Consider the following 25,377-nt stretch of genomic DNA (forward strand, 5'->3'; position numbering starts at 1 on the left):
ACTCTCCATGGGATGCACAAAGCTGTCATAGGTGTTTTCCTCAAATGTTACTGCCTCGGCTGTGGTTCCTAGAAATGGGGAATAAGGTTTGGCACCTCGTGGGCTGACATTTCCAATTGTTTTCTGTATTGTGCTTTTTTAATTGTCTGTTCCTTTACTTGGTAAAATGTAACATGCACAGTTTCCACAAGGTAGTGGGCTCTGTGGAGCAATACTCTCTGTTCTTGTTTATACTGTTCCTGACACAATAAAGCTATAACTGCAATAAGTGGTTATTTGTGCTGTTAGGAAAAAGATCGGTAGTATGTGACTGTGTTTTACAGATACCATGAGCTAAGTGGAGGACAGGATCAACTTTTTGTAAATTCATTTTTGTAGATGTTGTTTTAGACACTGCATGTTGTCTGAAGTCAAAGATGTTAAACTCTGACTTGTAATACGTGAGGTACAGCACCAGTGTCTTGTAGGACAAGAATCACAAGACTAACAGCAGATAACGTGACAGGAGAAGAAAGATCTGCTCTCCAAGGAGAGAGAAATAAGTGCTGGTTTGAATCTTGGAGATTTATATTTGATTCTCTGCTGGTTTTTTTAAGTATATAAATAGGTGTAGACTGCAGACTTATGAAAATATTCATGGAGCTCCTCAAATTTATTGCTACAGAATCAGACTTGTGTCATAGCTATAACAGGTTTATAGTGGAAGCGCACGTGGGTCTTGCATGAAACACTGGAGAGAAAATAACTTTTACAGTTTATAAACTTTACTGGATGTTTTCCTCATCAGTTGTATACTTGTGTCAAACTAACATGTTCTCAACAGAAGAAAGCAGAAAGGCTGCCACATGCAGAATTCACACACAGATGTGCCTACTCATGATATGTGTGCACACATGTTCATGCCAAGAGTTAGCCTTGGCTATTTAAAACACTAAGAAAATCAATCTTATATCTTACTGGCCATCTATCTATCCACCTAAACAGTGTAATGTCTGTCTTCTTGAAGCCATTTGCAGTGCATTTTGAGGAATGCAACGTGTTATGACTGGCAAGCTCTGCAAGTTCAGCCCTTATCCTTCTTAAGTCCTGAGGATATGTAATAAACAGCATAGTTTAAACAAGTCTAGAAAATGGTGGTAGTCAATTACTCGCTTTTTCTATCGTAGTGATTAAGATTTTGAAGCTGACAACTGTAGAGAAACAACTACGTGGACTGAATGTCTTAATAGTGAGAATGGTTTCATCTACGTGTTGTTGTTCCCTCGAAACTCAGTGACATCTCCATTTCTATCTGCTATAACTGGAGCAGATCAAATTATTCATAGTGTACAATGGAATGAATTTTGCGTGTGGGTGTTTGCACAAAATTAACCAAAAGCCTTGTTTTGCAGAAGTCGAAGGAACAGGCAGAGACTGTGTTCCCTTAGGAGTTCTTCTCTCCTTGCTTGTGGTTTTTTTCCATATTGTTAAAATATGTGTGAACAGTGATGTGCTGAACTAACGCTATGCAGGGTTACTTCTGCAGCCCATCTGCTTTGGTGAAGCCTTAGCAAGGGACGGAGGCTCTGTCCTGTGAATTGGAAGGTAGCTGGGCAGACTGCGTGCCATTTTTTGTAAGCTCAGTTTCAGTCTGAATAGGTGATGGAGAATTTAAAGCTCCAGTTGGCAGACTTTGCATAGACAAGTCAGCACAAGTGTTTGCAAGGTCTGTGGTTTCTGTGAACTTTTTTTTGCAAATTAAAGAAAACAATCATTCTTGGGAACTCTGCAGTGCTTTATCAAAAAGAAAACTAAACGCACGAAGTTTTAAAGGTTGTCAAAGGTTTATTTCTAGCAATAAGCAGCAGGAAGGGAAGAAAACTGTTTTATCTTTCACGTGAGAGTATTTTCCTAGATGCAATAAACATGCTTTACCTTATGATTTTCATACATGCTGTATTGTATGATTTAGTGCATGTTATTGTAGATACGAAATTGCTTCACAGTCTCTCCTAGTGAACAGCTTGCACTCAATTCAGTTGCATAATTACAGTGGATGCAGCTGGAGTGTTTTGCAGCTAATTCTTAATTATTTACCTTTGTCAAGGCAGAGTTGAAGGTAAGTGGGTATATACTCTTTAACTGGTATTCCCTGGTTGGCTCAGGCTGATGTTTTGCTAGGAACACAGTTAATGCAGATATTACAGTTAGGTTTATCAGTCTTCTGTTTTTGTGTATGTCAGATGTATGGAATTTCTTCCTTGATTTGTGCCTGAATTGTAATATCTTAACCCATCTGTTATATAAGGGCTTAAAAACAATTTCTGCAATTGGTTTTATTGTATGCAGCCAACAGGCTTAATGCATTCTGGATTTGGAAACCATTATTGTCAGGACATATCCTAGGCTGCTGCTATTACTATTATTATTATTATTATTACTTTAATTTGTTACAAACATGACTTGTATTTTTCTCTTCTGTTTTGAGCTGTTGGTCACATGAGATGTAGGCCTTATAATAAAGAAACAGCAGTAGAGCTGTGTTTTCCAGCCCTTGAAAATCCTCGTGATTCTCCTTGTCCCCTTCCCTCCCCCAGCAGAAAGTCCTCCTACACTACTTAAGGCTCTTCTGGAAAAAAATCAGTTGTAAATCTGAGTCATGCTGTCATCTGGAACGAGGAGTTTAGATGTTTTGAGGGTTCCTGGTAGGGATTCTTGGGGTAATGGCAGATAATGCTTTCATTCCTGCAGGCTTATGTTAGATTTATGATGGCTGCTGTATTAGTTTTTGAATAATGATTTCATTTCTTCTGTTGGTACTTCTTCAAGACAGAACGGAGTCAAATCTTCAAAAGAAGACGAGATACTGGCAGTACTATATCTTAAGAATATATGACTCGAAGCTCTGCTTTTACCATCTTATGTCTGAAATCTTCTGTTTGACTGTAGATGCTTTTTGGATTTATTCTTTTTGCATTCATAGTATACTGGCTGTACGTGTAGGCAGACAGTCGCCTGCTACCATTTGTTCCTACTGTTACAAGGAATTTAGAAGGGAAATCAATCTAAACCTGCATGGAGCAAAAGCTAAGCCAGGTATTTTACTGCTGCAACAATATAAAGAAACTATAGTAGATAAAAGTATGAAGCATGTGGAGAGCATGAATCAAATCTGAAATGCTTTTTCCCCCTACTGTATACACACTGTGCAGCCCACACTTCAGAATTTTCCTCTAGTCTAGCACTTCTCAAATGAGAAATACTTTTAGTTTCTGAAGTGAGATTTCAGAGGGAAAGAATAGTTACAGCCACTGAACACGTACGAAGGCTCTGAACGGCCCTTTGTTAAAATAATTGAGCTTTATTATTTTTAAACATAGCTGTTTAAAATACAGAGACTCTGGCTTTTCAAGGTTCGTAAGTAAGGCAGCAGCGGTACATTTCTGGATATGAGGGCATGTTGTTAGATGGGCATTTATGATAGGGTGTAATCAGTTAACAGTAGGTGCTGAAGTCCGTGTTACAGCCTTACCAAGGAGATAATTTAGTTAAGAGACTGAACTGCCTACCTATCTTAATTTATTATTTTACCCCTTGTTTCTGGTCTACTCCCTTTTCCTCTCCTCCTTTATGTTATTTGAGAGTTAGCTATAATGTTATGCTTTGAACAATTTCATTGTTTTTAGATTTGCTTTTTTTCTCCAGCTCTCAACCTGGCTAATCCAAAGTGCTGTGCCAGATTAACACCCTGAGGGAGGGCACGTAGGGCTCACAGGCAGCGATGTCAGTCAAGGGACTTACTTCATACCTGGCTGAGCAGAAGTATGGGGTTTGACGTGAATAGAACTACTTATGTGCTTAAAATCAGGAATCTTGTTGAAGCTGAGCCAGCGTCTCTGCTAGATTTCCAATTTCCACTGCTGGCTGCCAAGTATATTGGAGCTGTCTATAAATAGTTGGTGGAATTTTTGAGTGAGGGGAAAAAAAGAAAAACACCCAGGTTCTCTTCTGTCCCCCCCACCCCCTTCTTCTAACTACATCTGAGAAGCTTAAACTGCTTTTTTTATGAAACCTTCACACAAAAGTCCTCTGAAATTAATAACTAAACACCCCGAGTTAAAAATGTTTTAATGACTGTGTGCTCAAATATTGTATAGTGGAATTTGCAGGTATTTTTGTACATAATGTTGCATAAAAGGCACAAAATGATATTTTTTCCACTTGAAGCATTAAATCAGAGTTGCTATAGTTACTGCTTGGGTTCTCCTTAGGACCTATTCTAAAGGATCCTTGGGTTATCTTGGTAATTTGGTGTGTAAAGCTCTTTCCAAAGTGTTTCCTGCTCTGCCTCTTGTACAAGTCCCTCCTGCTGGCACAGCTGGAGCATAGGGATGTATGTGCTGCACCGAAACAGCGCTCTGCAGAACTGCTGGTTGTTTGCATAGCTGATTGACAGCAATGGGGAGCTGCTGCTTCCAGAAGGATGGAGAAAGAATGGAAGGTGGCAGAGAAGCCAAGCCATACTTACACAGCAGGAATGTGTGAGCTTGTTTTGTAGCCTGCAGCATCTTCCAGATGTTCACTTACTGCAGCCTAGTGGAGCTGAGGGCAGTACTGGGATGCTCCAGCATCATTTGGCTGGCAATGACTGGCATAAAGAGCAATAGTGGTAAAGGGCTGTGGGCCTCTACACCTCGTTATGGTTATATGGAATTTTGTAAATGCTTTATTTTGTGTCTCATTACAATATTCACTGTTGGTATTGTGCGTGGTGTGACTAATGAGTCCAAAAAGAGAGCCTGTGTTCCTCATACTGAATGACTTGGGGGAATCAGAAGGGCATGCCTAGTGTTGGGGTGGAGCCTCACTCATAGAGATGAAGCTGCTGGAGCTGATCACACTTCTTGTGGTAAATAGTAGGAAGAGGGACTGTGGTGACAGGTCCTGCAGCCTCGCAGGAATGGCTTTGTGGAGCCAAATAAGTTACACTGAAGATTTAATGTTTATGTCATCTGCGTTTCTGAAGGGCTTTCTTTGGGCTGGCTCAAGTGTGACCCATGGTACTGCATACACATAAGTAGGAGGAATGTGTCTTGTGAATTAGTGTCTTCTAGAAAAAAGTCAGATAGTGGTTGCTGTGAAAAGTTGAATATATATTTCTAATATATCTAAAAACTGCACAATTGATTCTCCACTATTTCTCTTAGTTTCCTGAATAAACTACATTAGTTGGCCTAAAATAAAAATGGTACATCATAAAGTAACAGCATTATTATAAACAAATGCCTTGCATTACTGTTTTAACAGTGACATTTTATGTGCTTGTTTTGTGCTTTTGTCATAAACACATTTAAATATGCCACTATTTCAGTGTAGTTTAATCTGTTAGTCATTTTTATTATTTCCTTAATTAAAGAAATTAATTATGCTTTGGTGGCATTGGATTATACAAAACTTTCTCATTTCACAAGACCATTTACTTTCACCATTTAAAATTGAAAATATATATTCACTGTATCTTCTTTGTAGCAGATGTTCTGTTATGGGGATTTGGAATAAATCTTGTCACTCTGCTCAGTTTGCTTTTAGTAGATTTCAGCTGATGGCTGCACAGCAATAAGGCCTTGTCTCAGTGCTTCTGTTATGCTGCTTGTGTAATTTCATATTATAACAAATGGTTATTTAATTCTTCTCTTACCTGGAAGTGTAATTAACACCTTATTGCACAGCTTAGTGATATTTTACAAATGACCAGCTGAAATTCCTGTCATCCAGTAGGAAATATGACAGAGCACTGCATGTGACTAGATAATAGCAATCTGTTGATCAATATGTTCTTCAACTAAACTGGGGTTACTAATCATTTAACACCTAGAAGTAGGTCATTATTTCTCGTGATGCTTTTTTAGTTGCCTTTTGTCATAAAGTGCCCTTTTTTGAAGAAGCTGTGGTTGGGTATCTGACAGAAGTTTTTGGTCAAAGATGCAAAGCACTGCACAGAAAGCAGTAACAGGGACTGTTGGCAGGAAGTGACTGTGGATCGCTAATCTCACCTTGATTAGTAAATCGAAATAGCTTAATGCTGCCCCAGCATATTGATTCCATCTCTAGTGGATGATGTGGCTTCAAAAGGCAGGAAGCGGTGTCACCTGTAAGGGTGGTGACTGGTTTCTGTAGGAATCTGGGAATGCTGTTGCTTTGCTGTGTTACTGGGTGCAGAGACACAGCGAAGGTTGCCTGGCTCCAGTGGACCAAGTGCTCTCAGCTCAGCCACACCTCAGTTTGAAGCGCTCCCTGTAGCAGTAACACTGTTTATTTCATGAACTGTTCTAGGAGGGTAAGTTTCAAATACTTGGCAATTTGCACAACTTTAATTCCTTTATGATGTTGGAGTTTCACACGTAGCTCTGTTCCTGTCTTCTGAGGAAGGCAAATTCTGAATTTCTGTAATAGAGTTCTGCAGTGGTAGGAGGACATGTTTTGTGTAGGTGGGGAAAAAAGGAGAAGCCAGAAATATTCTCAGAAACCTTTATAGATTATAACGGGTGAAATAGCAACTTGAAACTCATGTACCCTCACATCCATCTGAGATTATGGAAAATACTGTCTCTAGCACATAATCAGAATTTGCTGTATGCTGTGTGCCCATGTTCCTGTGGGCATGTAACTCTTTGCTGTTGTAATTGTGAATAATAATCACAGAATGGTTTGGTTTGGAAAGGACTTTAAAGCTCATCCAGTCCCATCCCCGTACCATAAGCAGGGCTGCTGCCCCCCAGCTCAGGCTGCCGAGGGCCCTATCCAGTATGGCCTTGAGCAGCTCCAGGGATGGGGCACCCACAGCAATCTGGGCAGCCTCTGGCAGTGCTTCACCACCCTCTGAGTAAAGAATTTATGCCTAATATCCAATCTAATCATCCCATGTGTTGTTTAAAACTGTTGCCCCTTGTCCTATCACTATCAGACCATGTAAATAGTCACTCTCCCTTCTGTTTATGAACTCTTTCTAAATACTGGAAGGCCACAGTGAGGTCTCCCTGGAGCCTTCTCTTTTCCAGGCTGAATGACCCCAACTTCCTCAGCCTTTCTTCATGGGAGAGGTGTTCCAGCCCTCTGATTATCGTTGTGGCCTCCGCTGGACCCACTCCAACAACCCCACATCCTTCTTGAGCTGGGGACTCTCGGTCTGGACGCGGTGCTGCCAGTGGGTCCTCATAAGAGCAGACCAGAGGGGGACAATCCCTTCCATCTCTGTGCTGCCACCCTCTGTTGATGCAGCCCAGGATACTGCTGACCTTCCAGGCTGCAAGTGTACACTGCTGGCTCATGTCCAGCTTTTCATTCACTGGAACCCCCACGTCCTTCTCTGCAGGGCTGCTTTTAGTGAATTCTCTCAGTCTGGGATTTCCCTGATGCAGGTAAATCCCTGCACCAGAAGCATTAATTCTAAACATACAGCAGTTTAACAAATACAAGTGCAAAGTGTTCAAGAGATGAGAAGCTGTAGATGAGCACGATTCAGCTGAATCCTGTGTAATTTCCTTCTTGCATACATTGCGTGTAACGTAGTTATAATTCATTATAGTATTTTGGGTTGCACACTGAACATGTTTTATCTGGAGGAGTGAAGCAGTACTTGCTTCTCAGTTGGTCTCCCCCCTGCTGTGCTGTGAGACATTGCATCTCTTTAGATTCACCACAGGTATGTCCTCAGCTATGTGACAGCCAGGCAGCCAGCCTTTGCCCTGCTCTCCCAAAGGTGTGGCAGAGCTGCAGTTCAGCCTCAGCACTGTCTGCTGCAGCTCACTGTGCAAAACAGTCCTTGGGTATCTACAGGAGATGGGGGTGGGATGGCTGCTGCCCATCATTAGCACAAAATGATGACGAGGGTCATTTACAGGAAGTTTGCTGTAATTCTGTGGAGACATGGATGTTTCCAGTCCCCATAACTCTATAAGGATATTGTCATTGTTGGACCACTCTGCTGTTGGGCCGTTGTTAAAGGACTTTATAGTGGTGAGATCTGTAGGGTATCAACAATTTATTGATAGAAGTGTATTGTAAGATTTGTGTCCTGTTGTCATTGTTCACATTTGGTCAGTTAAAACAAATTGGTGCAGATTAGTGTAGCTGGCAAGTATGTAAATAAATAGAGCTTGTTCTTTCTGGTACAGAATAAGACAGGAATCTTGGAAGTAGGATGAAGAAAGGAAGTTTGTGAAGTGTGTTGTCTGAATTAAAGCAAGCTGAGTACGTACCATAAGGAAAGGTATTTGGAAATACATGATATAAGGAAGTGGATTTGATAAAGTCTCCCTGATAGCTGTAGTTGGAGAGAAATATCAAGCACGGCCTGCTTACGTAGAATCCATTATGCACTGCGTGATTCTTTAATATAAGGTAGTTTGGAAAAGGCTCAGTCGTTTGGTTACTGCAGCTCTTCAGTGTACACAATTCCAGTTATGGGTGGATGTAATTGGGCTGTAAAAGCTAATGTCAGAGGCTTAATCCTGACACAGGAGAATTTAGCAGCAGTGCGGATATGATGGTGTGATTCTTTTGCTGCTAAATCAATGAGTTATTTGCCCACAGAAATAAGTTTGGTGTGTTGTTTACTATTGTGGGCTTTTTCCCCCCATTTTTCATTTCAATGGTGAAGTTAATTTCTTTGTAAAACAGTTTGAATTTAGTCCCAAAATGCATGTTCCTCTTACAAACAAGGAATTAAATAAACAGAATTAGATTTTACTACCACAGTGGACAAATCCACACATAGCAGATTTTTAGGGTGTGCTTTTACAATACTCATCAATTAACCATGTGTGCATTTTATTGCTTTAGTCAAACCGAAATTGAAAGAAGGTTTTAATTAGAGTGATTATTTGCTGTCTCAAGTAGCAAATAAACTGGATATGCTTTGTCTGAAACTTGCAAGTTCTAATATCTGGAATGCAGAACCTTGCTCTGTTTAGTCTGGAAGGTTTAACTAAGAGGGTCACTGTTACTGAGGGCTGGGTCTCTGTGGCTGTCTTTGAAACCTCAGGAGTTTCTCTGAAATGTCAGGGTGAAGTTCATTTCATTACTGCCTGCTTCATTTTATACTCAGAAGTTGCACACAGGCATTTGAGTCTGATATTTCCATTTTGAGTGAGATGTATGAGTGTGCAGGAGGCTCACAGACCTGAAAGGAAAGCTGCAGCACTATGGCTGGGCTCTGTGTTAGTCCGAGCATTGCACGGCAGTGTGGCCATCACACATATAGGACGCTATATCTGCGCTTTTCAATTACAGCCTGCTTTTCAGGCATTAAAGCTCAGGTGGGTTTCTTTTCCTTCAAATTTTCTGCAGTTTGTTGGTTTTGGATAGGCCTGTTGCCACGTTGTTTTTCTTGTTTCCTGACCCACCTTCCATTTTTGTTTGTGCTGAAATTCAGATGATATTAAGGAGTCAAATATCTTCCAGGACTGGTTTTTATCTTCTGTGTAGTAGTTTGATTTCCTCTCCAGATCACATGCAGAAGGAAAGGGTCACGTTTGTTTGTTTTTTTCTTTTGACACTTGCTGAACAGTGATGGAAACCAAACAGTGGATATGAGCACAGTGAGGCAGTGGGTGATGCATTTCTGCAGTGGCAGCAGTGACTGTAGGTCACCTCTGTTGGTGCAGATGTTTATGAGCATGGCATGCAGACTCCTGTTTATTGCTGGTTAATAGTGGCGACTGTGGTTTAGGAAAAAAAGAAAGTGATTTGTAGCTGAGAATTTGCTCTATCAAACAGTATTCTTGTGCTCTTTGCATCTGTTGTAGTTTCCATGGAAATAAATATGAGGCACTACTTCTGGAGCCACCTATATAAAATAGGATTTTCTGGAGGAACCCATCCCAACCAGGAGTTGGTCTGTACTTAGATTGTAGCCGTGCTTGGAACATAGGAAACTTCAAAGTTATTTGAGACAGAAAAATATCTCAGAGATGAAGGTGTTTCCAGATTACAGCTATACCCTATAAACAATCTAACCACTATAATAATGAGTTGGCTAATTTTTGATTGCATTCAAGGGATCTTTTAGGTCTGCTGTCAGCAGTGGTAACAACAAACCTGTACCAGACTAGAAAACCCTTAGAAGTATTTTTTTATGCTTTCATTAAACCTCTTTACTGTAGTTTAAGAAGTCTCATATCCTATTTTACAAAGATTCTATTTTGGTGCAAAAATGAGCAAACAAGCAAACAAACAAACAAACAAAAAACAACCCTGTGGGGAATGAGCCCCGTTCATTTGAATTTTCTTACTTAAATGTAGTTGCTGCCCTTATCTTAAGCTACAGGAGTAAATTTTCTTGCCTTTTTTGTCTTAAGTATCAGTGACATTAAATAGCTCTTGTCCATTTGTCTTATGTGTTTAATAAGGAGATGATACTGTCCTGTTTATACAAATGATTTTTAAAACCATATTTTAATGAGAATTACTGCTCTGTTATCTAGTATATTGATACCCCATTGCACTCGGTTTGTATCGAATCACCGAGGTTCAAAAAGACCTGCAAGATCACCTGGCCCAACTGTTTGTTGCCCTACTCTGGATACACTCCAAGGCTTCAATGGCTTTCCTGTAGTGAGGAGCACAGTACTGAACGCTGTACTCAAGGTGTGGCCCCACCAGTGCTGAGCATAGAGTTCTTGAGATCTTGTAAGGATCATGGTCTCGGAATTTTATAAAGGTGCCAGCAGTTAATAATGTATAAATAGCATCTGAATGTAGCATTTCAGGGAGAGCTTCGAATGAAAAAGAAGGAAGGAAGTCATAGTTTGAGAACTTTTTAAGCTTCAGCTTTTCTTTAATGAAGGGTTATGGGGAATTAAATAAAAAAGCTTCCTTTGGTGTTACTGTATTTGGATCTGTGTTGACTTTATCATCACACATTAGTGCTTCTGACCAAACACAGAAGATAGCCTGACAATAAATGTAACATCCCTGCGCTGATTTAAATTGTTTGATCACAAATCGTATTTAGAAGGAAAATATTAAAGTGGTCCATTTTGCATACTGATGTTCTTTCCTTATTCATACAGTTCTAAGGGAATGTGTGTGTGATTCGGGTTTGAGTTCCCATTTTAGTATGCTTCTGGTTATTATTTATCATTTATTTTTTCAGAATCTTTTGTATATGCCTTATTCTGTCTCTGAGAGAGCCCTTTTTGAAAGTATACAATCGGTGAATAATCGCTACTGTGATTTGCAAGACATAAGACTAAAGATCTTGAAGTATGGTAACGTTTTTCTTATGCTGATTGAAGTAATAGAAAACAAAACAACTGGAAATCTGCTAACATGGAATCTCTTACAAATAAAAGCCCTTTGTATCAAAGATGGTGTTTTGTAGATGTAGAGCTAAGTGTTAGTGAAGATGCGAAATGAGTGAGAAGCGTTCCTTGGCATGTCAGGTTATGCGCAAAGTAGAGGAAGTACTTGTAGAATACAATTTGTGGTTGGACTTGATCTTTAAGGTCTTTTCCAACCTGAGCAATTCTAGGATGCTGTGATTCTAATAGGTCTTTTAAAATTACACATACATTTGATTTTTAAAAATATTGGATGATAGTTGCTCTCTGATACGGTACTTGAAGTCATTTTGGTGGTAAAGTTTTGCCTTTTGAGCTTACGGGGGAATTACAGTGGGAACTTTTTATTTAAATCAACTTGGTATGTAAATATCTGTAATGAAATTAGCACATTTAAATATGGGGAAAAGACAGACGTCCCATTTAAGAGCCCAAATTTGGATTGGAAAATAAAAGAAAGTAAGCTTAATATTATCCTATAAATTCCGATAGTCTTCTATTTGTTTTCATTCTTTGGGAAGTGAAAAATTGTTTTTATTTATTGGCAATCTTGGAATTTCTGAAGCATTTTCCTTGTAAGCACTGCAGCTGAGAGGTGTTGATTGAGATGCTTGCATAGATCTCTGTGTTCCAAGTCAACTGAGTCAACAGTCTTTAAGCTCGATGTAAGAGGAATTTGTTTCCTGTATGTGCTTAAGGATCTTATTACCCCCAAGGTCTTGCAGGTACATCGCACTGGTGTAGAAGAACAATTTTGCCTGTTTCAAAACAGGTGTGATGTAGCACATCTGCAACAGAACAAGACCTGGAAGAATTATGACTGATGGGTTTAAAATTTGCCTCGTTGATACATTTCAGATTTTAGATTGACCACCTGTGTTCAGAGCAGCTTATTTGTGGAAGTAGCTCTCTCCTCCTGAAATGCCTGGAAGATTTGGTTTTAAAAATGTAGAGGTTAAGAGAAAAGATGCAGAACAAAGAAGAGAAGCGTGAGAGCTGTTCAGCAGGAGAAATATGCAGAACTGCAGCTTGATCTGTCACGCCTCATAATAGGGCTGTCAGCAAATGTAGTTTCTTTAGCAGATTCTTTCACTTTGCAGAAGGATGTAGTAGCATGAGATTTGGAGGAACGACTTTTGTCCTTTTCTCTGGATGAGCATTTGAGTTTTGCTGTTTTTCTTTGCAAGGATACTTAAATTCAGTGAACACTGGTGGGATAACTGATACTTGGATTTATCTGGAACATCCTTCTGGGAAAGAGTAAAGGCCACATTCAGTGTGAAATGGATGCTTGTTTTGTTAGGGTTGTCTTTATTTCCATAGCATTTACTTCTTTCCAGGAGGAGATGGGAAAGGTGCACTGAGATAAACCTTTCTTGAGAAGAACACAACAGTTGATGGAAAAGTAATAACAAATCTTTCATCTAAAATATCTGAAGTTTCTCAGAATTTTGCTACTCTGCTCACTTTCTTAACCTATTGCATGTGATTGTTCTTAGTACATTAACAGTGGCTGTTGTTATTTTTGTTGTATAGCAACTTTTTCCCCTAGTTTTTCTCTAACTTCTATCATAAAACGAACCTGGGCCCTGTAACACTTAATTAAAATACTTTCATTTTGTTCTTTTCTGTAAAAGGGTATCTGAAGAATTTTTACAAATTTTATCTTGGAAATTAGCTTATTCATTATGTTTAATTTTAGGAAATGGTGCTCTTGCAGAACATTCTGAAAATGTGCATATTTCAGGAGTGTCAACGGGTAAGTCATTTTTTGTAATGTTTAAATTTCATGCATGACTTAAATAGTAAATATTGAAAGCCACCTGGTATCTTATGAAGAGATATTTGGCTATAAAAATTATTACTGCCTTTTGCAGCATGTAATAAGGAATGAAGCAACTGGAACATGGAAAAATTCTCATAAGATAAAATTGATACCTGCATGCTCATGAACAGATTATGCCTTTCTTAGTGGACTGCTTAATTATTTTTCCATACAAACATTGAACTAAGAGAAAAGTTGGTTCAAGTTGAATTGGTATTTTCTTTCCACAGTAAAGTTTTTTTTGTGAAATGAAATTTATTGAAATGTAATTTTGAACACTGCTACTATCAAATAATATAAATCCAGGAGTTATGCGTTTCACCTGATTAGATTGAAGCAGTAACTGAAACTACTGTGCACTTGACTGCACAATTTATTTAATACAAGAAAAGAAAGAATTTTAGGACTCATGAAACTGAGAAACTGATGAGATGTTGGGAGAGTATGGGGTAAAATAGCAGCAAATGTTGCTCAAAGATTGCTACATTCTTTTCCGGTCGCTCAGTCCTGGGCTTCTTCTGGGCTGCAGCCACAGCTGCCACAGTTTGGTATTGGTGGTGTGACCATATGTCCAGTAAGGCAGTAGATGATACCAGTATACGTTTCACTTTGTTCTTCATTGTCAGCAGAGCTGCTGGTCATGCTTTACACCTCTGTGATACAGGCACTTGGAATATGGGTAGAATAGAAGCCTGATTCTGTTCATAGAGAAGCTGCTGCTAAGCCATGGAAATCAAAGTGATTTTGACACTTTTCTCATAAAGACAAAATGCTAATTCCTTTTTGACAACAGCCTGCATACCGTGCTGCAGGTATTATTGCAGTGTGGTTTTAAGCATTACATTAGCATTTGTGTACACAGTTCAATTTTTAGATAAATGTACTGTCAGCAAATGGTCTCAGTTACACCATTCAACCTTCTTTTCACCTTCCATTGTTTGCCACGCAGAGACTGTCAAAAAGCTAATTACAGAAGATCTTTGCTATCCATTTTGGTGCTGCGTCATCTATAATGTTGTTTTTCAACAGTAATATTGCACCAAGTATCATATGTAGTTTATGGAACACTTAAGTAACAGCTCGGGCACTTGCTGCTGTCGAAGCAATTGCTGCTGCATTGTATGAGATATCCTGAAAGCTGCATAGGTTTTCACAGTGCTTCACTCTTTTATTTACTGCAGCAGGCATGTCACAAGTCACAATACAAGCAGAAAAGCATCTGCTGGGCAAGAGGTGAATGGAATTTTTGACTCTGCTTTCAGTCCTTTGGTCAGCAGGCATGATCTCAATGTGTGATAACAACAGCTGGTACAGGGGGCTTTACCTCCTCAGAAGATCCAGTGAGGGCTTTCATTTACAGTAAAACATAATTTAAAAATATATATATTTCTGGCAGTGCTGTGTTCTAAAGAATGTATCTTTTTCCCCCTGCTAAAAGGCTGTATCATACGTTAAGATAGATACATTATGAGTAACTTGAAAAATTGTGAGATCACATAAAGGGTTCTGTTAATGAAAGCATGAAGAAAGTACATTGACATACACAGTGGCGTTTCCCTTATGGCCACGTGCCATATACATCTTACAACTTCAGTGCATGGGCCAGGAGTGAAAGAGGATGGACTCATGATTTTTTGGGCTCTTTTGAACAATTTGGGTTTGCCAAAGATGTTTAAACTTGGAGAGTATATATTTCATCATGCATACCTGGGCAGCTTTACATTTATCAAATCAATTTTAAGCAAAGGGTTTCTGTAAAATAGAGCCAAAGACAGCTGGCCTTTAATCTTTTTAAATCCAACTTTAACTTGATTTTGAAACCAAGCAGGAGATTTTCGTGGACAGTTGCTACTGGGAAGGAATTTAAAATGAAATTATTGTCTTGATGGTAGATTTCCTGTCGTGCTGCTGCTCTAAAACTACATGACCTACCTCACTAAATTATGTTTTAATAGCAGAGACTACTGTGGTCTTCAGTATTTATGCTTCTGCTGTATATTATATCTGCCAAGTTGCAGGTACTTGTCTAATATATGGGCATGCTTCTTCTACCAACAGCAATAATGGAATGTTGTCTCTCGTGTATAAGCTATCACTACTGAACAACTGTTACTGCCTTTGAAATCTGAAAAGTTGAAAAATATTTTCCAGTCTGTTTTGGGGGGGGGGGGGGGGGGGTAGCACCATAATTGTCACAACTGCAAAATCACGTTCCTGTTACCTCCATTTTCAGGACTTTTTGTATTGGAGAAAAAAACGCTTCACAACAATAAATTTGTGTGTGTATATATACATATATATACACATATATACATACACATATATATGTATATATATAAACACACACATACACGTGTGTGTGTATATAGTGATTACTTCTTGTCTGTTATGTCCCTGAATTGCAGAGCAAAGGGCATTCTAAATTAAAGGTTATTCAGCCTTACCTTGAGGCAAGGATGCCTATGCCTTCTTCCCCTGTAGTTCTCCAAATAAGACGTTCAGTGGCTCCTGAGAGCTACAAATGCAATAATTATCCTACCTATTCATGGTTTAGACTTTATCATAACATTATTCCCTTTTTACTCTAAGCTGTTTTAAACACCTTCAGATCATTTATCCGGCTGCATTCATGTCCTTACCATGTCCAATATAATGCATGCCTTATCATCTTGTGGTTCACATTGAAAGCTAATTCTTTTATCTTTTCAACTAATCTCCTGGCATTACTGTGAAGATAAATCCCTAATCTCCCTCTCCCTGCTTTTCTGAAGTGACTTTTTTTCTTTGACATGTTGTTCACTGTTGCTACAGGTACTTTACCTCTCTAGATCTTAATACAGAATTTTTGAATAACTTTCTTAATTATTTTCTCATTCGAACTTGAAATTGGAATTTTGCACCATGAAGATTTCATTGACTCTCTTCCATTTACCAGCCAACAACCCATATGTAACTTATAGTCATGTTCCATAATGTGGGGCAGGGAGCAAATTTCAGGAAGAAGGGAGTAAGGAAACCTTTTGTAAAACAGATTTCCTTGTAGATATTTTTTTTTAAATCCACGTGGAGCAGAAAACCACATCAGCAGCTTATCCTCTCAGCAGCGTTTTTTGCACTCTAGTAAGAGAAATATCACGTCCTAATGAAATTACTGCAATCTATTGAACAGACAAAGTAACCAACAGAATCACAGATTGTTAATAATTAAAAAAAAGGCTCACAGAAGAAAGAATGTAGAACAGGTAGGACACGCGTGAGCAGAACTGCAGTAAAAATACAGTTGTGTAGAGGGAACGGGGAGGAATGCAGGCAAACAACACCCACACAAAGACTGTGTGCAGGAGGGAGTTGGTCTCACCTCTAAAGTCTGGTAGCCACCAACATGAGGAAGGCTGAAGACATCTTGGACTTATTCTGGTTTTCATCTTCAGTACAAGGCAACCTTCACAGTTTACTTTGGATTTATGTCTTTGTTACACCTTCATTTCCTTTCTTCTGACTCTGATTAAAATTCTGTTGTTTTTGTAAGTATTTTAAGTGCTTTTTTTGTTGTATATGAATCCACAGCTGCTCTGTTTTCCTATGGTTTTCAAATACCTATGGTTACTGGCAATTGAAATTACAAGTGCAAGATCTCCACAATTCAGTGGGAAAATGTTTAACTTCGTGTGTTGCTGGCTGAATTACATTTTGGTTCCATGGATACCGGGATTTGCTACCTGGATTTGCCCTGCATTCTTCAGGTTTACAAACAGATGAATAAAATATGATAGATCATGTATTTGTCAAAAGCTTTAGAAGAAATATCCTAGTTAAGCAAGGGTTTAGAAATTGATTATAAAGGCTTGATATTACCTTAATAAAGAAGGTGCCTTCTATAACTGTTTTATTTCAGAAGGCTGCACTTGATTTTTAAAGCCATTATGTGAACTTACTCTCTCGAAACGACAGCACTCCTGAATTGTAGCTTCCACACAGTCTTAACTTATATATATATATATATATATATAAGTATATATATATATGGTGTTTTTTTTGTTTGGTTTTTTGTTTTTTTTTTTTTGAGCAAATGAGAGATTTCTTTTGTCTCATTGTAAGAAAGAAGGCTTAGTACATAAATGTATATCAAGCATGCAGGTATTCTGGGATCATCTAGCTAACCTTCAGTCATGTTTTGCCCTCAGCTCCTTAGTGTTAGTTTTGGTGGCAACAGAATCACAGAATGGCCCAGGTTGGAAGGGACCTCAAGGGTCATGAATCTCCAACCCCAGCCACCACAGACAGGGCCACCAGTCTCCACATTTAATACTAGACCAAGTTGGCATGGCCCTCATCCAAACTGGCCTTGAACATCTCCAGGGACAGGGGGCATCCACAACCTCTCTGGGCAGCCTGTGCCAGCATCTCACCACTCTCATAGTGGAGAACTTAAAAAGACAGATGTCCTACGTGAAGGTATAGAAAACAGGGAGAAAGCAAGACAGCTGGTACTGCAGCCCTTCCTCTCTTCTTCTCCCTGGCTCTCCCAAACAAAAAACAAAAAAGGGGGGAGTCATGGACACAAGAACCTTGAATATTAGTAAAATGCAAGTTTTCAGTGTGCTCTGAAAATACCAAGCTGATTCTGCAGCTGTTTTCCTTGTGGAGTTTCTTCCAAAGTTGTACAATAAGTAAATGTTGCTGCTTGTACTACTGTAGGGACTGGTCTGAGAAATTACAGCTGTCAGAGAGCCAACATAGGAAGTCTGCAAAGCTCATTGCATGTTAATTTATAGTTACAAGCTGCATTTGGAGCTTTCTGTTCAACAGATATATGCTATATGTACATTTAAAGCCTGCTTTGGAGGTGACCTTTCTAAAACAGAGTGAACATCTGTTGAATGGATTATTTTGGTGCTTTAGGATGAGGAGCTTACTCAGAGGTTCTCAGTAACAAAATCAAATATGTCAGTTTGTAAATATCCAAAAACAGGTGGATGTTCAAATAGCGTACATCACCTGCAGGTAATTTATTTTAAGCTGATCGCTATTTCAGTAGCAGCCAAGTAGCATGTGGATTTCTTTACCAACATCTGTAAACTTGGTACAAAAGTGTTTTACACACTCTTTGCTTTTTTGGGTATGTTTTACTTTTATACCTATCAAAAAAATGATTATTTCAACTTTTAATTGTGATGTTCTTCCATTTCTTGTCTGAAAATATGCAAAGTGTATACCCTGATTGCTCATGCAAGTGTAATGTTCCAAAATATCGTGGTGTTCGAGCACCACCTATAGGGTCTCCTGAAAATTAAAGTAAGAAAGCTTCCACTGAATAATGGGCAGTTCAAATACAGTTCTATTTTTCTGCATTTTGAGGTTTTTCAGTGTACGAGGATGTCAGGTAGCTGAATTAAAGCCACTGCACAACACTGCTGCTATAATTATAAAATAAGTAAGAATACAAATTGTTTGGTTATTCTGGTTGCATATAATTTGTTTTTTAAGCTTCCTAGGAAAGGTAGGTTTTTCAAGTCCTTAAAATTAATCCCTTGTAAAACTAACTTTCAATATTTATAGATGAAGCATGATGCTCTTAGTGTTCTTTGCCTTCCAAGCTCTGGGAATCATTTGCATGAAGATTGTTTCCATGCCAGGGGCTGGAAGGGGGTACTTAAATAGGGGCCAGATATTGCCTTTCTACGCAAGACAGGAGTTTCTCGATTATTTTGTTTTAATTTACATTCAACTTTTTAATATGTCAGTATAAGTTGTAAATATATAGCTAAATTGTATGGAATGTCTGTGACGGCTAAAAGATAAATTTATGAAACAGTATTTCTCTGAACAGATGTCAAATTCAGTATATATTAGTTTGTGGGGTTTTTTAACATGTGGTATGCTAACGACGTTAGTATGAACTTCTGCAATTAAAACATTGAAGATCATCTTCCAGCTGACAGTATGCCCTATGTCCGCAGTAAGTTACTGTAGGTATTTGGTTTTTATTAGTATCTCATCTGATCCTTTGTGATTTTTTTCTCTGATAAATGCTGATGATCAATTATATTTTTAAAACATTAGGAAAAAAAATCAGTCTTAATTATTTTCTATGTGTTTTCAATATATGTATTTTTTAGCTTGTGGAGATATTCCAGAACAAATTAGATCACCGAGTGGGACGATCACAAGTCCGGGGTGGCCCTCTGAGTATCCTGCCCGAATCAACTGTAGTTGGTATATCCATGCAAACCCAGGGGAGATCATCACCATAAGGTAACAATGGCCCCCTTATTAACCACGTGGACTGATGTACTGAGTAGATATTTTCACTGCCAATTGTATGCACTAATTTCCTTTACCATTCTTGTAAATGTAGGACTTGTGCTTTGTCTGTTTTTTTGACCTTTCATTTTTCCTGATTTATACTTACACAGCCATGTGGCATCTCTTCTCTTAATTTTCTGTGTTTCTGTGTATATGAAATAAGTACATTTTCCTTTCAAACTATGACAACATACAAGTTCTGCTGAAAGTAGTAAGAGCTATTAGCTGATGGAAGCAGCATCCATTTCCATTCAGTAGTGCAGAAGCAAGAGCTAACTACCTAAAGAATAGTAAACCTGAAACAAATACAGGCATTTCTAAAAATACTGTTCTAGATTTATATAAGCTAATGAGAGTGTCACTCTGGCTTTTTAATTTTTTTTTTTTAATTAAAAAATTAATATAAGAGATTTCAATAAGATTAGAGTAAGAGGTTATAAACAAAATGCTAACATATATTATGTGGCATATTGTAACAGTATCAATGTTAAATGGTACATTGTAAAGCTGACTCCAACTCATGTATACTTTCAAAACTGTAGAGACTAGAATAACTTTCTATAAGCTCATTTATATGATCTCTCCTTAATTTCTCTGAAATATGAGAATCTTGCATTCAAAAAGTATATGAAAAATTCTCTAATGCTTTGTAACTATGAAGTCTCACGCTGTGCCTAAAAGTGACAGCAAATAAATGGTAAAGCAATGAAGATAGTTGTGTTTTTTTGGAAATGCTGACTGCCCTCATGGTTTTAGGTAACTTGTAACATTTGGAAAGAAGAGAAAATGTAGTTCAGGTTCTCATTAGTTAATTCCCATTACTGCCAAGAGGGAAAAGGAGGCTTGTTTTTTGTCATTAAGATACAAATTAGTGCTGCTTCATAGGCAATCCATACTCCCAATTATGAAACTGCATTAACTGCAGACTTACTTCAGTTTCTAGTGCAGAGCAGCTGACCTAGGAAGCAGCTCTTCATTATGAAGTATCTACTTTGACATCAGTTATTCCTTCAGCTACTCCCTTAAAGTACTCCTTTTTAATTCAGTCTTTCTACTAAATACTAAACTTGTGTAAACAGAATGCAAATTACATTGAACTGGTTGTCTATTAGAACACTTCTTAAAATTTTGCTTATAATTTATTTTTAATAAAACTTCTTTTTTTTTCCCACGCTGTTTTCTTCTACTCATCTTCTTGGCATACATTTTACATTACATTTGTGGTTTACCTCTCTGTTGTCTGTGCTGACCTGCTTTGCCTGGCCTATCTCCCCTTCACACTTCATTACCATGGCAGCATGTCTTTATATAGCTGTAGTCAAAGCTCGGGTAATATCTTGCATGACATACCCATTGGGTAGCTAAGTAGTGTGACTAAGGGCAACTCTTAAAGTATAGCTTTGAATGATTTAGCTGGACTTGCAACATCAAGTCACGTCATTGGCAAAGTGTAGCATAAGCTAAAGTTATGCTGAAATTTAGTTTATGTAAAATCATTTAGTAGTACATGAATGTCATCAAATGAGACTCAAAAATACAGTTTCAGGGAGGTAATTATTTAAAATCTTGTGTTAAAATGAAAGATTTATTTATTTATTCATTATGTTAGTGAAACAGCGTTATTAGTTGTGGATGGAATGCAGTAATTGACAGAACAGATTCTTCAGATTCTTGCAGTCCACCGTAGCCTTCAAGGTTTAATTGTATTCTCACCAGGGTCAAGAAGCCATTCTTTTTATTTCAGACCAGAAAAGTGCTTTCATCTTCTTTCCATTTTAATATCTAGAAGTTGGTTATCTTTGTTGTGTTATTTCCAGTTCAGTAGTGATTTTGACCTCTCTTTTCCTTCAGCTTTCAAGATTTTGATGTTCAGGGATCACGCCGATGCAGCTCAGATTGGTTAACAATTGGAAGCTACAAGAATATTGAAGGCTATAGAGCATGCGGCTCCTCCATTCCTTCACCATACATCTCTTCACAGGATCATGTTTGGATCAGATTTCATTCAGACGACAGCATCTCCAGAAAAGGGTTCAGATTAGCCTATTTTGCTGGTATGTTTCAAATGATACCTAGTACAATTTCACATTTCGTTTTTTCTTTTCTGATGTAAGAACTATTTCCTTACAGTAGGATATTGTATATGCATTTTGCATAGTGAGTTCAAGGTTTGTTGAAATCAGGGAAAATGCATATTTTGAAAAGTATTTTAATCCCATACGTAGCTTTGAATGCTTTGAATATTCAAAACAAGAATTACAACATTTACAATAATAAGCAGAATTAGTGATTTTGGAGAAATAAATCAATTAATACTAGGCAACTGGAAGACATCTTGGTTGTTGTTGCTTTTAGCATAGCTTGTGTTTTGAATTTTTTCATGAGAATAAAGTTTGTTAAATATTTGTTAAATATTGTTAAATATTTGACTAGACTTCTGAGTAGCATAATATGTCACGAGAGAGAAGAAACTGTGCTTAATTGGGGATTTTTAAAAAAATCATTTCTAATGAAAGTTGCATCTTATTTTCCCCATCTCTTTCAAAAATAATAAAATCCTATTCGTACAATAGATTACTTTAACCAAGTACAGATGTAGTTTTGCATGAGTGATTTTTTCTTGGGTAATTCAAGCATAGATGGTCTACTTACCCATGCTAGTAGTTTGAGAGTGTTCTGAGAGGGATTTTTGCTGTAGTAACTGTGGCCCATATTGAGAGTAAGAAGCCAGTCATGGATTAAGACTAGTTCAAGCCTTTTTTCTGGCTTTACAAGGAAGTAGGATTTTACTTAATAGCATGATCGTGGTGTTCCACATCCTCCTAACCAAAAATACTGCACTAGATTCTTTGTTTTTTTAAAATGCTTTTTTGTTCTCTTGCTCATGCGTGTTTATACTCCATTTTCCAACCTGCTCCTGATCTCTGCATATGTAAATTCAATTCCTCTCCTATGTAGAACAATTCATACTCTTATAGCTATCCATTGCTGATCAAGTTCAAGAGCTCCACCAAGCTTCAGCAAAAGCTCTCATGTCCCAGCCTAAACCAGGTTTGTCCCAATTTTGTATTCTGCAGCCTTTCTAATGGCTTTCTTTGCTCTGTCAGAGCTACTTCACAAATTTTTAAGTTTCCAGGAGGGCTTATCCTCCTCTGTCACCCCTATGCTTCAGCTCTTTGTAGTTTTGGGAGCAGTGCAGGCATCTTTTTGATGCTGACTCAGCTCTCAGGGCGATGTTCCACCTGAGTTTTGCTTATGGTCTCATGAAGAAACATGACAGAAAGAAAAAGTTACTGCCTAATGAGTAATCCTTCACTAACTGCTCACTGCCCACAGACATGCTGTGATTCCGTGGGAGACATTGGCTTCTGCCCTGCTTATCTCCCAGTATTCAGTGGCTCAGAGGAAAGGCAACATGCCTGCCCCAGAGGGGGGCTTTGAAAAGAGGAATATTTTGGATATGGGTGGGGATTGGGTTGGGAGGCAAGCCACCAGCTTGATAGAGTTTCTGAAAATCCTTTCTTAGCTTTTTCTACACCATGCTTTTTTTTTGTTGATTTTTTTTCTTGTTAGCATCATTCAGTATCACTGAACATCTCAATGGAGATGTTTAATCCAGTGTTTCTGAAGGTCTTTTTTAAAGTGTGTGTGCTTTTAAAAATGATCATTGTGAAACTGTGGTTTGATTTTGGTCTGTATTGATAAGGTACTTGAGAAATACTTCATATTTGAGGTGGTGGTATTGTGTTTCAGAGATCAGAGTAGTCTTCTAATGTTGTAAAAAGAACAGTTGACCAATCTGCATGAATAATCTTCTGATTGTCTCTGATTTCCATTGTGAGGACTATGGCAATGCTAATCAAGGTTTGGCTGTGCACTTAGGTTTATGATTTTTCCATGCAGTGAATAGTACTGCATGACAGCATCCATTGCTCTCTGGGCAACCTGTTCCAGTGCTTCACTAGCCTTATCATAAAAAAATTCTTTCTTATAAGTAATCTAAATCTCTCCTCCTTTAGTTTGAAACCATTTTTCTCTTGTTCTGTCACAACAGACACTGCTATAGAGTCTGTCCATCCTGTGCCCATAGACTTGCTGTCATGTAGGCCACTGGTTTGTAAAAAACAACCCAAAGTTCTGGCAACAGCATCATCCATGAGGCCAGATATTTAAAGATAAGACTTTGATTTTTTTCTGTATCCTTACCCAGTACAGGAGGCAGAGAAGAAAAGATGGTCTATGCATTCAGTTCATTCAGCTGTCATTTCAAGGCCCTGAAGTCCCTCTTGATGGCCCTTGAACCACATGTAGCTGCTTCATCTCTCCCTGTATGGAAAAGCAATAAGGGGCTATGGTCTGTCAGCCATACCAGGCTAGGTAATTTCCTGGTGACGTCTCTCACTTGAGCCCCAGGAAGATATCAGCCTTCTCTAAGAAGAGGGTCTGCTCAACATGTTGGACTTTCAATTTCCTGCAGAGAGGAATCAGCTACAGTTAATGCCAGTTTCTTCTTCAACGATGTAGGCTTGATGTTGAGGGAAGGCTTTTCCTAGTTTGGTTAATTCATGTGGTCTGTGTGGGCTGTTAGCACCCACAGACAAGCGTTCCACATCCAGGCCTTCACACTTGTAGAGAGCCACCTGGGGGCGGTGGAGTAGGCAAAGAGGGTTTTCCTTTGCAGTTTCAAGCACAGATTTGCCTCCATCTGCTCCTTTCCTTTGTGTTCTTGCTCCTAGCCTTGTAATTTTATTCCTCAACCTGATGGGATACAGATTGCCTTGGTTTTTGTATGAAGTATTAATATTAATTTTGTATACTACTACTTAGTATTTAATTCCTATGAAAGCTTTTCTGATGGAATGACTTTAGGATCATTGATGAAAAATGCTAAGTCAGGGTCAAGCAGGTGGTTATTTTCTGGGAAGTTTGGAGTCCTATAGAAAGAACAGGTTAGGTTGAATTTGTATCTTGTTTCATTACTGCAGTACAGCCATGGTTATTTACATCTCCATATTTTATTTTTCTACTGAAAGGTTTTCCAGGTTCTGCAGGGCAGAAGCAGTGAGTTAGTGCTAATCAGTGCTAAGCCCACCAACTCTTAAGCATATGATATTGTATCTCCTTCTACCTGTGCCCCACAGTCACAGGACTGCCAGGATGAATCTAGGAATTCACATGTGCAAGTTTCAAATTCATGACCCAAGTTCATCCTAAGTATTTCTCATGCTAATTTTGTGTATGTTGTGTGTGTTTGAGTCAGAGCAAGATGGTCATATCACAGAATTGCATAAAGTCTTGTTTCCAAGTCTGGTAGTAGGCTGTATACCACATTTTCATAAATAAAGGCATATCTTGACTTTTTATTTATATATTTTTAAAAGCGTGTTTTTGGTACCATTGTTTTATTTATATATTTTAAAAAGCGTGTTTTTGGTACCATCACTTGCATCTTTAACTTTTAAAGCGTAGTTTTGTGCTTGGGTGAGTACGTGCTTCTGCTTTTCACTGTGATCTTCTCTCTTCATTGCTGGAAGAGAGGCAAGAAAGGGAAGAGAGTAACAGGAGAGATAGGGTGGTGGTAATAGGAGACCATTCAACTGTTAGGATCTATGGCAAGAGAGAAGTTTTTATTCAGGATACAAATTAGGAACCTGTGAAAACAAGAGAGAGGACTAACTGCTTTTACAGGGAAGATGACAAGGTAATTGATATCGCAAGACAAAATGTTTCTGTATTTGGTGTGAAGGAGGAGAGGAACAACCTTTTCCTATCTGTTTTCCTGTGCAGAAGCCAAGCTTTTCAGTCAATATAAAAGAGCATTGTTTTCCTATACAGGTTAAAGTTATTTGACTGAAAGTAGCTAAGAATGAGGCTCGTGCTAATGTGCTCATTGAACTCAGACTTAAAAGATGTTTTATCTTAAAG

At 38.3% G+C, this 25,377-nt stretch overlaps 1 protein-coding gene across 1 annotated transcript in view; it reads left to right on the forward strand.

Annotated features, from left to right (window-relative positions):
- Window positions 1-25,377, forward strand: part of LRP12 (LDL receptor related protein 12) — a 49,666-nt gene that overhangs the window by 15,783 nt on the left and 8,506 nt on the right. Inside the window, exons 2-4 of the mRNA XM_072329489.1 lie at window positions 13,024-13,080; window positions 19,266-19,401; window positions 21,304-21,506. Coding sequence (XP_072185590.1) covers window positions 13,024-13,080; window positions 19,266-19,401; window positions 21,304-21,506 — 396 coding nt within the window. The remainder of the gene's footprint in view (window positions 1-13,023; window positions 13,081-19,265; window positions 19,402-21,303; window positions 21,507-25,377) is intronic.

This window comes from Excalfactoria chinensis, chromosome 2 (genome assembly GCF_039878825.1).
Source record: "Excalfactoria chinensis isolate bCotChi1 chromosome 2, bCotChi1.hap2, whole genome shotgun sequence".
Lineage (NCBI taxonomy): Eukaryota > Metazoa > Chordata > Aves > Galliformes > Phasianidae > Excalfactoria > Excalfactoria chinensis.